Source organism: Myotis daubentonii, chromosome 8 (assembly GCF_963259705.1).
Source record: "Myotis daubentonii chromosome 8, mMyoDau2.1, whole genome shotgun sequence".
NCBI lineage: Eukaryota > Metazoa > Chordata > Mammalia > Chiroptera > Vespertilionidae > Myotis > Myotis daubentonii.
Genome location: NC_081847.1, coordinates 55,060,173 through 55,073,282, shown reverse-complemented (window position 1 = coordinate 55,073,282; position 13,110 = coordinate 55,060,173). Strand labels below are relative to the sequence as shown.

The 13,110-nt window shown below is 60.9% G+C and overlaps 1 protein-coding gene across 9 annotated transcripts in view; it reads right to left on the bottom strand.

Annotated features, from left to right (window-relative positions):
- The window catches only part of NFATC1 (nuclear factor of activated T cells 1), a 105,731-nt gene that overhangs the window by 37,137 nt on the left and 55,484 nt on the right, over nt 1-13,110 (bottom strand). For 5 of the 9 annotated variants that reach the window (XM_059706416.1, XM_059706418.1, XM_059706421.1 and 2 more), the window contains one exon: nt 887-1,576. The exons of 1 other annotated variant lie outside the window; for it this stretch is intronic. In XM_059706416.1, the coding sequence (XP_059562399.1) occupies nt 887-1,576 (690 nt within the window). The remainder of the gene's footprint in view (nt 1-886; nt 1,577-13,110) is intronic. 3 more of the 9 variants (XM_059706419.1, XM_059706420.1, XM_059706422.1) reach the window with 3 other exon arrangements.

The following is a 13,110-nucleotide window of genomic DNA, read 5'->3' as shown; positions in this document are numbered from 1 at the left end:
ACAGGGGCAGGGCAATCAGCAGAGGCTGCCCCATGGGGCTGGGCCTGCGTGACAATGGCCGTCCCCTGAACTGAGGGACTCAGGGTGACTGTCTTACTCAGCTTTGACCTCTCAACCAAGTCTGGCTCCTGCCATCAAGCGAACCAAATCCAGAGGGGCCCAGAGACTGGCCCAGGGCCGTGGCCCTGGCACCCCTCACACGCCAGCACCTCCCATGCTGGCACCTTCTCGAAGGGCAGAACCAGCACCTGTGAGTCCACTGAATGTGAAACACTGCCCAGTCATGAGCACCCCTCCTGGGAAAGGCTGCGGCTGCCCCTGAGGTGCCAGGGTCACGGGACACAGGCTGGAGGGGCTTGCCGGGCATCTGCCCTCGCCCAGGAGGGATGGAGGCCAGGGCAGCACCCCGAGAGGAGAGGTGTGCGCCCCTGACCGCTCCCCACTCGCCTTCAGCCGGACCGTCCGTGCCCAGGTCCGGGAAACAGCTTACACTTATGTGGATCGTTTGTGCTCGCAGCCCAGGAAACTGCTAGCGACCGGCGCTTAGCGAGCAGATCATGGTGATCAAGGTGAAAGTCAGGACTGCCTGCTGCCCTCAGCCGCAGCCCAGCTTGTGCCCAAGGAAACGGCGGCCCTTTACATAAATACGCTGCGAACCACCACAGGCGCCTTGTTACTATTTTACAGGAAGGCCACGGCACCGAGATTTCCACACCATCGTCCTGCCTGCCACGCTCAGTGACACGTCTGCAGGGAGAGCCGCCTGCCGTGCTGGGGCTCAGGAGCCGGGGTGCACTTCTCCGCCAAGCAGCGAGTTCGCACACCCCTCCTTCGCACACTCACACGGTGCAAAGCCAGGCGCCCACCTGCGGCCGCGGGCACTTACCGTCATCCAGGTACAGCTGGTCCAACTCCTGAGGCTCTCGCTTGACCGATACGGGAGTGGGGGCCAGACCCTGATTACTGTCCTCACGCACCTCGGGCAGCGGCAGAGGCCGGGCGGCTGCAGGCTCTTTTTCCGGAACCTTCGGCAGTTGGTGCTGCTGGTGGCCCATCCCGGGTGGGCGGGTTGGGCTGCAGGACTGCAAACAGGTCGGCTCTTGGGTACCGGATGGCAATGCAGTCGAGGGGCTGTGGGGACAGAGTGCTGGCTGGCCTCCCGGGGGACGGCTGCTGCTCAGCTGTGGACTCACCTGTGGCTGCAGCAGGGCAGGGGGCGGCTGCTGGGGGGAGCCGGGGTGCGCACCCACGGGCCTGGGCATCTCAGGGCCGGCGAGGACCCCCGCGGCTGGCCGCTGAAGTCCGAGGGGGCCGTGGCCCGGGCTGGCCATGCCCTTGCTGTAGGGGGCGGAGGACAGGTCGTGCAGCTTCGGGCTGGTGCTGGGCGGCGGAGACATCATGGTGCTCCTCTGGAGGCAGGGCGGGAAGCCGGCCACGAGGCAGGACCCCGGGTCGGGCGGCAGGGCCAGCTGTTGGCTGTAGCAGGGCTTCGGGAGCGGGCTCAGGCCCTGGCTCATTGGTCCGCAGGTCAGGGCCGGCTCGTAGTCATCGGTGGGCTCTGTTTTTATGGTTGGAACTGTGAGAAGAAAAAAGCGTTACATAAACACGGCTGCAGATGGGTGCGATGGGGCGGGCTGCGGCCAGGACACCCTCTGAAGACAAACAGCGTCTTGACTGAGCCCTGTGTCTCCCGCCCGGTTCTCCCACCCAATTAAAAAGGAGGGCGTGAGTCATCGGCTCCGAGAGCCACAGCTGCTTCTAATACCGAGAAAACTATTTTCCTTGGAATCTCCCACGGCACTAATGTGCTATAAAAATCCATTTGCAAACGGCAGTAGAAGCCCTGGACCCGAGGGCCCACGGATTTGTAGCAATCAAAGTGAGAATGTGAACTTGGACGCACGGCTGCATCTGTGCGCTACCGCCGCCATCTGATAAGTGTCTGCGCAGGCGGTGAGCGTGAGGACAAGCGTGCGGCGCACACACCCGACGGCGGCGTCAGGAGAGGAGCCGTCAGCGCCAGGAACGGAAAGGCCGCCTCTCCTTCCCGGCCCTCGGCTTCCACTCCTGAAGAACAAGGGTAACCCGCCGCCCTGGCCCGCGGGCGAGGCTCTGAGCTGCTTCGAGTGCACCCCGCCTCCTCACTAGGAAGCGGACGAGGCTGAGAACAGGCTGGGATGCAGCTGAAGGCAGACGGGAGAGGAGAGGGTGCCGCAGGCCCGGGTCCTGCAAGGGGTGTCGGGGGAAGGCGCACGGTGCCCGTGTGCTGCCTCGGCTCGGCTCCGGCTCCACCCCGGGCCACTGCCTCCGCGCTCGCCTCCCGTGTCCTGTTTTCTCGTCGTCTTCATTTATGCCCATTTCCAGAGACATCTCGGTGGTCGGGGTTTGTCTGAGTGACAGCGATCGCACACATTGCCAGCACGTGCCCGTGCAGCTTCAAAGACTGTAGTGTGACAAGGAGCTGTCATTTGAGGGACACCCCTCCGTCACAGCCTGGGGCCTACGCAGGCAGCCTCCTCCTCAAGCAACTAAAAGCGTATTTACATCTTGAGACAAAATGTTTAAGGAAGATCTTGACCCAGCAAGTGTGCTGGCTGCTCTGCCCCTGTGACCGGGTGCCCGTGGGTCCCCAAGCAGCTGGGTGGGGACATTGGGTGGGAGCTGCCTGGCGTGCCCTGGGACAGGTGTGCCCTGGGGCAGGTGTCCGCTTGCTGGGCTCCTTGTCTCTCAGGTGAAGGCGGCACTCAGACTAAATGGTGAGGAAGGTTCCCAGCGAGTGATCCCCTATGAAGGTCCACGCCTGAGCTTTCAGCTCCGGGGTTTCACCACGGGACAGCGTGTCCCAGCTGGACTCACATCACACATCCGTCGTTACGGTGTCCCTCTGCACACAGACCAGGGTGCGTGGATTACAGTCTGTGGACCTGGGCGGTGTGGACAGTGAGTGGAAGGCAGGGAGGAAACACAGGGTCACAGCAGCTACGAGGCCTCCACCCAGCATCGCCACAATCGCTGTCGGTGACTCCCAGGTGCTGCTCAGTGAAGCCGCGTGTGGCTGAGAGCTGCGAGGCCTTCAGGCTGCGTGCGAGGATGCCACGCTGCCTCCACCCGGGGGCCTGAGCGCCCCAGCATCCTGAGGCATGTTGGGTCCAGTTCGGCTGACCTGGCAAGTGCTGGGGGGCAGGCGAGCCTGGGGGATGAATGGAGCGCGGGCAGACTTTGTGCGGGTGCCCGAGGGGGCACTGGCGGGCTGTGAGCAGACACAGGTATTGCAACCAGTGCCCGGCCTGCCCCGTATTGCTCCACAGCTCCGCTCGTGGTGGGGGAGGGCTTTCCTTTGTTTCCGGAGAGCACTGCTGGTCAGGGCCCAGGACGAAGGGCTCCTCTCCTCCTGTTGTCCCCAGGAGCCTGTCAGTGGCTGCAAAAGGGACAAGAAGAGCTGGCTGTCCTCTGGGGTAAATGTTAATTCCGTGTTGATCACATCGGTGACACACCCGCAGGCCCTGGGCCGGCTAGCAGTTGGGAGTCCTGGGAGGCAGGTGGCTCCCGAGGGCTGGTGTGTGTCCGGAAGAGCCGCCACCCTGTGACGAGGCCGTGAGTGTCTGTGGTCTGTGGCCCTGAGGTGTGCAGAAGAGGATGTGTGGCTTGGTCAGGTGGCACCTGGGAAGGCACCCTCTCCCAGGGTCTCCCTTAGCTTCCTAATCGGCCCCAGTGACGGGGTCCTGCTGGCGAGCACCCCAGCTGGGGCCTCCTGCCTCTGCTCCCTCTGGCCGCCTGACGCAGGCAGACTCCCCGCCACGTGCCCGTGTCCACAGACAGGCAGGGGACGAGCTAGACCCGGGCTGCCGGGACCGCGATGACGTCCTCACAGTTAATAGAGAACAGCTGCAGCCCCAGGCTTCACACTGGAGAGTTGAGCGTGCGAAGGCGGCCTCCGCTCCTCCACCTTGAGGGGCTGAGCTCCAGGCAGATGGATGGCCCGCCCAAGTGGCTGGTCCCTGCAGCCACTTGCTGGCCAGCATTACCTTCGGACAGTCCCTGGGGCCGGCTCTGTGGTCCAGGTGCAGGTCCAGGCACTGGCCCAACCAGGAACCTCCCTCCTGTTCCCAGAATGTTGTGAGCCCAGAAGTGGGCAAGGAGGCAGGTCGATGGCTGCTAAACACGTCCCATGAGCAAATGCGCCCCCGGCAGGACCAGTGTCTCCCGTTCCAAAGGCGCCTGCGTGAAATCGGGCGTCCAGAGCAGCAAAGGTAACAGTCCGCACGGGTTTGGTAACTTTCAGAGTTCATGGATGCCTGGCACTTAAATTATGGGCCTTATGGGACTGTCCGGCCCCGGAGTCAGCCAGGCACGAGGGCCCGTGTCTCTCAGGATGCGTTCCCCTGAGCTCGCTAAACCTCTTACCCGTCTGCTCTGCACCACGTTGAAGGTGCAGCCTGACAGAGCGGCCCGGGAAACGCCAGCAGCGTGACCTACTCGCCGTGCTGCCAAGCCAGCAATTGTGGGGGCTGGTCCGCAGCCGAGCGGGCGCCTGCAATGGTCAGGAGCAGGCTGCTGTGCCCGCTGGGTGGCCACCCTGTCACTGACCACCTGTTAAAGCCCCCGTGGCACCAGCACTGACTCCCACATCAGCCTGCTCCCAGGGCTCCTCCTGGGAAAATCCCACAGAGTCCCTGTTGGGGGCCTTGGGAGTCCCCAGCTGAGCGGGTGGGGGGGGCGGGGGGGGACGGGACGGGACGACACAGGGGACTGGGCACCCCCCATGGCTTCAGAAGGGTGGAGCATGGACATAGGGCTGAATTCATCAGGCTGGACCCGCCCACCCCGCCTTCGGGGACACCCGGCGACCAGATCCTCTTGCCTCAGACACCCCTCCCGGCGTCTGCAGCCGCTGCCACTCACACCCACGAGGTGGTCTGCTCCCCGCGGGCACCGGGCTCCCCGTTTACCCCAAGGCCCGCTCCAGAGGCCCAACACAAGGCCACGACAGACCCCCTTGGGGAGTGAACGAGTGCAGGTCACAGAGGTGGTCCCTGCCCTGCCTGCTCCGGGGACTCCGCACATGCCCAGGACAGAGACGCCTGATGATTCAGCACCGGGAAGGGCCTCCGGGACACACTGCCTGGCCGCAGGCTGAGACAGACAGGTGCGGGTGCCCCTGCCAGCCCGCGGGCGTGTGATAACTCGGGAAGGCATACCCGACCCTCCAGGGACGGAGCCGCAGCCCGTGCTCCTGTGGTGTCCACGGAAGTGACCCTGCTTGTGCCTGTTTCTCGTGTGGTTTTCAAAGGAAACGAACACCTCCCTGTCAATCAGCCTCCTGTTTCCCATCAGTGAGGGAGGAGGACGCGTCCGCGCAGAGGCCTCAGCAGAGCGCCTGTTCGCGGCTGGCGGGCGGGTCTCGTCCACCTGGAGCAGCTTCCTCCCAGCACGGAGGCTCCCTGTGTCCACCCCCTTGCTCGTCCGGCGGGAGGGCTGGTAGCGGGAGGCCATGCCAGGGACACCGAGGTGAGAGGAGGGGCACCTATAATCCACGCTTGCTACAGGCAGCCTACGGGGAGGGGTCCGACCCGAAGGCCCCACCTCCCCCGGAGCTGCAGTCTGCTCCGTGCCGGGCGCTGAGGCCCCCTGTGCCTGACACCAGCGCCTCTCTGACAGGGCTCCGAGCTCCGGTCCCAGGAGTGGTGGCATCAGGCCCACCCCAACCCCCACCCCGGGGGCATCCCTCACAGCCTTGAGACGCTGTCTCCAGGAGCCAGGCTGCAGGGTCTTCTCCCTCTGCCACATGCACACGACAACTTTGGAGACAATGAGAGTGGGCGAGGCTCTGTCCTAGGATGCCCTCTCCCCCGCCACAGCCCCCCGCAAAGGCGGTCTGTGGGCCAAACAGCATTCCAGAACATTCCTGGCCTCGCTCAGAGAAATCCAAGTCTGGCCACTGGGCTCCTCTCCCCACAGGGCAATGGTGGTGGGAGGTGCCTTCCGAGGAGGTGGCTCCGCCCCAGTTTCTGTCCTGTGGCCAGAGGAGGCGAGGGGGAGGTATGCTTCCTGCAGGCCCACCTGCCACCTAGGCCCCCACCTTCCCAGGGTGGGTGCCACGTGCACAGGCTCTGGGCCCGGTCCTCAAGGCCCCCAGATGGGCCCCACTGCCGTACCTCACACAGACCATCAGGAGTCAATGTGCCCCTGCCCCTTCGAGGCTCAGCCACCGTCACCCCATCCACACACCCATCTGACACCTCTCAGAATTCGCCCCAGAGAGCAAGCCGACAGGCTTGGGCCCAGGATGTTGGGTGAACAGCTAATCTCTACCCTGCCTGTCACCCCGGGGTGCATCTGTAAATGGCCACCACTGGCTGTTTTTTGTTTTTGTTTGTTTTTAATTTTCTTTTAAAATATGTTTTTATTGATTTTTAGAGAGAGAGGAAGGGAGAGGGATAGAGAGGTAGAAACATCATCCATGAGAGAGAAACATCCTCGATCAGCTGCCCCCTGCATGACCTCTCCTGGGGATCAAGCCTGCAGCCGGGGCATGTGCCCTGACTGAGAACTGAACCAACAACCTCTTGGTTCCCGGGCTGATGCCCAACCACGAAGCAACACCGGCCTGGCCTGGATGTTTTAATCGGTGAACAGAACAAAGGCGGCCAGTGGGCTGAGCTGACAGTGACTCAGCCCTGGGCAGTGACAAGAGGTTGGTGCAAAATCAAATTTGGTCCCCGCTTGGCCTCTACCCCCAGGCTTCCTCTTGGATTAAAAAGACAGTTGTCGGGGCCACTCCCTGGGGTGTGGGGGGCAACATGCTGTTCCTGCCTGGCAGGGAGTCCAGATGGTCAGGGCCTGTGGGTCCTCACGCAGAGCACATTTTCTCACTTTCGCTGTCAAACGCTGAGAGCACTGACCGCCTTCCCTCGCCTACAGGTGGACACGCGGAGCAGTGTGGGGATGCCGCCACGGCCGTCACACCTGCCCGTCTGGGCTCAGCTCAGAACCAAGCACCGGAAGCCGGTGTCCTGCCTGTTCTCTGAGCAGCCCCATCCCTCCTCAAGGGCAACCCCAGTAATTCCATCCTGAGTCTGGGTTTGGGCCCATCCTCTCTAACCAGTGGTGGCCCCGAGGGGCCTAAAGACAGGTGTTCTCTCCCTTTGTAACAGAAATGTTTGGGGACCCAGCCCCGTGAGTACAGTGCCTCCCAAATCCAGCTGTGTTATTCAGAAACTATGACGGAACTTTAAATAGATACGAATGCAACCCACTGTGTGAATCCCCGGAGTTCAAATTATACTGTCACGTGCAGCCCCTTCCCCAGTGCAGCCTCCAGCCCAGGGCAGCCTCCAGCCCCAGTGCAGCCTCTGACCCCAGTGCAGCCTCTGACCCCAGTGCAGCCTCTGACCCCAATGCAGCCTCTCACCTCAGTGTAGCCTTTGACCTCAGTGTAGCCTCTGACCTCAGTGCAGCCTCTGACCCCAGTGCAGCCTCTGACCTCAGTGCAGCCTCTGACCCCAGTGCAGCCCCTTCCCCAGTGCAGCCTCTGACCTCAGTGCAGCCCCTTCCCCAGTGCAGCCTCTGACCCCAGTGCACCCCCTTCCCCAGTGCAGCCTCTGACCTCAGTGCAGCCCCTGACCTCAGTGTAGCCCCTTGCCGGGAGCCGGTCCATCCTTGCTGTTTCAAGGGACCTGGCATATATGGCATACTGTTCTTAATATGTTTGCTCACCTTCTTGGCACTATGTGTTTTAACCAAGGTCACCTCTCTGAGAAAGGTTGTTTCCCCAGGTAGGGATTTTCCCTTGAAGTTAGGGAGGGAATAAAACCCCTTAACTAAGTGCCAGGCGGGTAATTAATCACTTTAACTACAAACAATCATGCTTAAGCTACATAATCTTTACTCCCTGGAATGGAGATAAGAAATGCCCTAACCTTTGGAATAGAGATTGATAGGATTGGAATCAACTGGTATAAATACAGATGTAACAAGACAACAACACACAGAACCTAGACACAGAACCTAGACACAGAACCTAGACATAGAACCTAGACACAGAACCTACACAGAACCTAGAGACAGAAGAACTTCGCTGGAGAGAACATGGCAAAAGATCCTGGACAGAAACTGGCTACAGAACCTAGAGAGAGAACCTAGAGACAGAACATAGCAAAAGATCCTGGACAGAAACTGGCCACAGAACCTAGAGACAGAACCTGGCTACAGAACCTGGATAGAACATGGCAAGAGAACCTGACTAGATCCTGGACAGAACCTGGCTGGAGAACCTGGAGAACCTGGCTGGAGAACCTAGCAAGGGAACATGGACACAGAACCTGGCTGGAGATCCTAACCAGAACTTCGCTGGAGATCCTGACCAGAACTTGGCTAGAGACCCTGGCTAGGCTGCTGATCAACTGAACACTGTCCCTGTGTCATTCCTTCTTCGCCGACTCCGTCCACACCTTTGGGGACCCCTGGACCTGCTGGGGTTGGACCCCAGTAGCCCCTGACCCCAATGCAGCCTCTGACTTCAGTGCAGCCTCTGACCTCAGTGCAGCCTCTGACCCCAGTGCAGCCCCACCCCTGGTGAAAGGGGAAGCAAATGAAGGCAGGAGGAGCTTCCTGAGAAAGGGCAGACACTTTTATTTGTGCACTTTTGTCTGATACACTCCTTCCTAATGAGCAGCCTCACGTGCTTCTCCTGCACATGGACCTGGGAAGGACACAGTGTCCACGCCTCACTCGGAGGGGGGACCACGGTCACAGCGCTGCCCGGTTCCTTGCCCTGAGCTTCCCGCGGGGCGAGCCTGGGTTGGAGTGAGTCCTGCTGTCACCCACTAGGCTATCGGCCGAGGGGATAATCACGAGACTCCCTTGGGCCTCAGTTTCCCCGCTGTAACAAAGATAACGTCTACCTACAAGCTGGTGAGGGACACAGGGCACCATCAGGAACAAAGCCACTGGCACAGACTCCACACCTGGGGTTACTGCTGGGTCCCCTCCTGCTCCCGACAGCTGCCTCTGGCTGTGGGGCCAGCAGTTGGCAGGGAGCACAGCCCAGTTCTGGGGTTCGGACCGAACTGTGTCCCCAAATCCATGGGTTGAGGCCCTAACACCCAGTGTCACTGTATTTGGAGATGGGCCTTTAGGAGGTAATTTAGGTTAAACGGGTCCTAAACGGGGGTGGGGGGTGGGGTGGGCCCTGGTCCGAGGGGGCTGTGGTCTTAACAGGAAGAGAGATCTCGCTCTGCCCACAGTTGTGTGACCACACAGGGAAGAGGTGGCGTCCGCAGCCTGGAAGGTGGTGCTCATTGGTCCCCACCCTGCCGGCACCTGACTTCTGACCCCGGCCTCCAAGACTGTGGGCAGTGGTGTGTGCGGCCCAGCCTGTGGCGTGGTGTGATGGTGGCCTGATCCCAATAGACTCCCTTATTCATCTGCAGTAACATCTGCTCACCAGGCAGTAATGGGACCGAGGGACAGGATGCACGCTAACCACCGGACTGTGGAAGGGGCTGGATGCAGGCAGGGTTCACCCTCTAACCGTGTCCCTCCTCACTGTGTGGGCACGTCTCCGTGACCTCAACCGTCGCAGCTTGAAAGACTCTACCAGGGAGGTCCCTTCTACACCTGGGCAAACAGATTTTGTTCTAAACCCCAGAAAACAAAGAGCAGACTAGCTCCTGTTTGTTGCAAACATTCGAGCCGAGTTTTACCATCAACGCACACACCAGGGTGATAACTTCAGGGCATGACTTATTTCAGAGAAGGAGAGAGGAAGCAAATGGGAACCATGTGAACTGCCAGCTCCTGGGGCCAGGAAGGCCACTCTCCAGGTCCAGAGCCTGAGTGACCGCTGGACGTCAGGGTGGACCCCCAGGCATCCCGGCCCCCAGGTGGTCAGCGCATCATTGGCTGGGTGCTGCTTCATGGCCACAGGTGGGCACCAGCCAATCATTTCCAGGTTTGCTGATGTGGGGACCTGTCATTCGGTTAGGCTGATGGCAGATTACAGTCAAAATAGACCACACATAACAAAATACATTGATCAAATTTCCAGATCAATAATTGCCAGACTGTGTGGGAAGGAACGGGATTCACAATATGCGGTTGCCTCCAAGCAGCTGTGCGCCAAGGGCCTCGGCTCTGGTCTGAGGCCCAGGGAGCCTCACTGGGGCCCCCAGGGCGAGTGGGAGGGAAGTGTCCTACAGCCGTGGCGAGACCCCCTTGTGGAGATGTCGTGGGACAGGCCTCCTGGGAATGGGCCTCCCTCTGGTTCAGACCCCACGGCCTGTCCCACGGCCTGTCCCACGGCCATCCCCGCTCGAATCTCTCCAGGGCTCTCCGGTCCCACTTCCAACACGCGGCCTGTGATCTGGAACGCCGGGTCAGAGGGCTCAGGGTGTGTGCTGGGGTCCTGGCGCAGACCGTCCGGGCCAGGGTAGCCCCTCCAGCATGTGCCCCAATTCTCTGTCTTCTAACATGTAGGGGCCCTCCCAGCTCCAACTTGACCCCCTGACGGGAGGTCAGACACATGCTTCAGAAGCTGGGTCCACGCAGGCCAGGAGAGGCGAGGGGGGAACCTGCGTGGAAAGACGGGCTTCCTGAGCCGCGCGTGGTGGACGGCTTCCCCTCCCCGCTCACCTCCTGCCCCTGGCCCAGATCCCCATCACACGCTGAGCAACACAGTCACCCCCAGACCTGGCCTTGTCCTCACTCGTGTTTAGCCTGTGAGCTCCCGCCCCTGTCCTGCCAGTCCCAGCTGAGGACACAGCGAGTGTGGACATTCACCCCCAGGTCAGGCCCTGTGAACCGCATCTGACGTTACGGAACAACTCTCAGAACCAGGGGCCTCCTGGCAGCATGTCTGTCCTGTGGCGGTGTCAGGCCCTCAGCCACAGGGGACACACCCCTCCCAGAGCATCACCTGGGCACCTCTATTCTATCAGGTTTAAAATGTGGAGAGAGATTAGGACACTGGCCCCTCCTTTTCTGGCTGGAATAACACGAGAGCCAGTAAAAACGGGAATTTAATGAGAACAGTCACTTGGTTCTATGACCCTTTAATGAGATGTGACGTCAAAGCCGGTGGACAAAGCTGGGGGCTGGCCCCGCTCCCAATACCAACTCACTCCCCTGGGAGGAAGGTTCCAGAATGCTATGGGACCAGCTATGCTGCAGACCACAGCAGCCTGCCTGCTGAGTGCCTGGGTCTCGGGGCCCTGCAGGGAGCAGCTACTGGGACAGCGCCTTCTCCTTGCCATCTCCTCTGGCCACCCCCCTGTCCCCCCTCAGCTTCATCTGCCTTTAGGAGGAAGTTCCCAGGATGCACAGCGTGGGTCAGAAATGTCGGGACGATCTGCTTTATCTGAAAGCCCCCTGGAGGCACCGGCCTGGGAGCCAGCGTGGACCCTGACTGAGCCCCGCCTTGCACCTCCTGCTCCTGTCAGACAGAGATGAGAACAGTCCCCAGCAGAGGGGGCATGGGCAGCCTTTCTGAAGGTTAATGCAAGGCCCTGCAGGCCTGGAGAGGACTGGCCGTGGAGTCAGACATGCACGCCCCACAGGGGGCCACCTGCTTAAGTGAGGAGGGGTGTGTGTCCCCTGTGTGTCTGGGGCCAACGGCTCAAGCTCCCAGGGGCTCATTTCTTTTGTTATAAAATGAGGGACATTTATGAGTTGAGGCCCAGGCAGGGCCCCGGGGTGAGGGGCAGGGGCTCTGGGCAGGAGACGAGAGGCCCAAGGCTCGGGTCCAGCCAGCACACCTCACAGAAGCCAGTGGCCACCTGAAGTCACTGTTAGGATGTATACCACGTACACAACGCTAAATACTTTGGGGTTAAACTTTAATGCGATGAACTTGGGGGGAAATGAGCCAAAACGTTTGGTGGACTTGGAGCTCACGGTGCGGTGAGGCTGCTGGGCGGAGGGAAGGTTGCGTGTCCAGGTCCATCTACAGTACATGCTCCAGCTGCCCTGAGAGCTGGGCGGGCCGGCGGGCATCAGACCAAGGGGGCTGGAGGTGGGCCCTCACATGGTCAGCCACAACTCTGGGGTCTGCAGAGACCTGTCTGCCACTCAGGCCCTGCTCTGGCCGCGGTGGGGTAATCCATGTGGCACCTGGCTCGGTTCCCGCGGCCACTCCCCTCTTCTCACTCTACTCCGACGTCTGAACTGAGTAATGCAAACAAGAAATCTACTCCCCTCTCTCCCTCTGGAGGTGGAGATGTGTTTTCAATCAGGGCATCCTCGGAGCAGGATGACCGACTTAACCGGGGTCCCTCTAGCGAGGAGAGGACGGTGGAGGTCCTTCTCCAGCTCCAAACCCCCTCCCGCAGACAGGGCCATCCCGGGCACCTCTGTCCCTGGTCGGCGGTCGCTCTCAGGGGTTCAAGTGGTTTCTCCCACAGTCCCGAGAGGTCCTGTTGGGGACAAACAGCTGCATCGTCATCACCACGTGGCCTCCGTCCAGGACTGTGTCTGTGAAGGACAAGCGGGTTCCCAGCTGGGGAGTCCTGGCCACCGGGACCCGACAAAGGGAAGCTCCAGGCCCCTCACCTGCAGGGCCCCACCCTATCATCAACTCCCCAAGACCCCAAAAATGTGTCATGATTTATTTTTCTCATTTTATGAAATTCTGAGGTCCCAACTTGGAATTCTTTTTATCCCGTGAGCTCCCGCCCCTGTCCTGCCATTCCCAACCGGGGAAACAGCGGTGTGGACCTCCATCCCCAGGTAGGCCCTGGGACCCGCATCTGACGTTGTGGAACAACTCTCAGAACCGAGGGGCCTCTGGGCAGCATCTGTCCTGTGGCGGTGCCAGGGCCTCAGCCACAGGGCACGACTGGGTGGAAGGAGCAGCTTCCTTTCAGAGGCGGCGTTGGTGCCATTCAATACAAGCAGCGACAAGCAAGCACCTTGAGGAAGCTCCCGCTGTGTGTGAGCGCGCAGCTTTTCTAGAATCCCACCAAGTGTTCTGCTCTGCCCTGCGTGCTGTCCCCAGGGCGGCCGGGGTGAGTGCAGGGCTCTCCTAGGAGCTGTGCCTCTGTTCACGGCCCTGCCTTTACCTGGAAGTTTTCCCCCGCTAAACACTCAGCCCCCAGAGAGGGTCAGGGAGCCGAC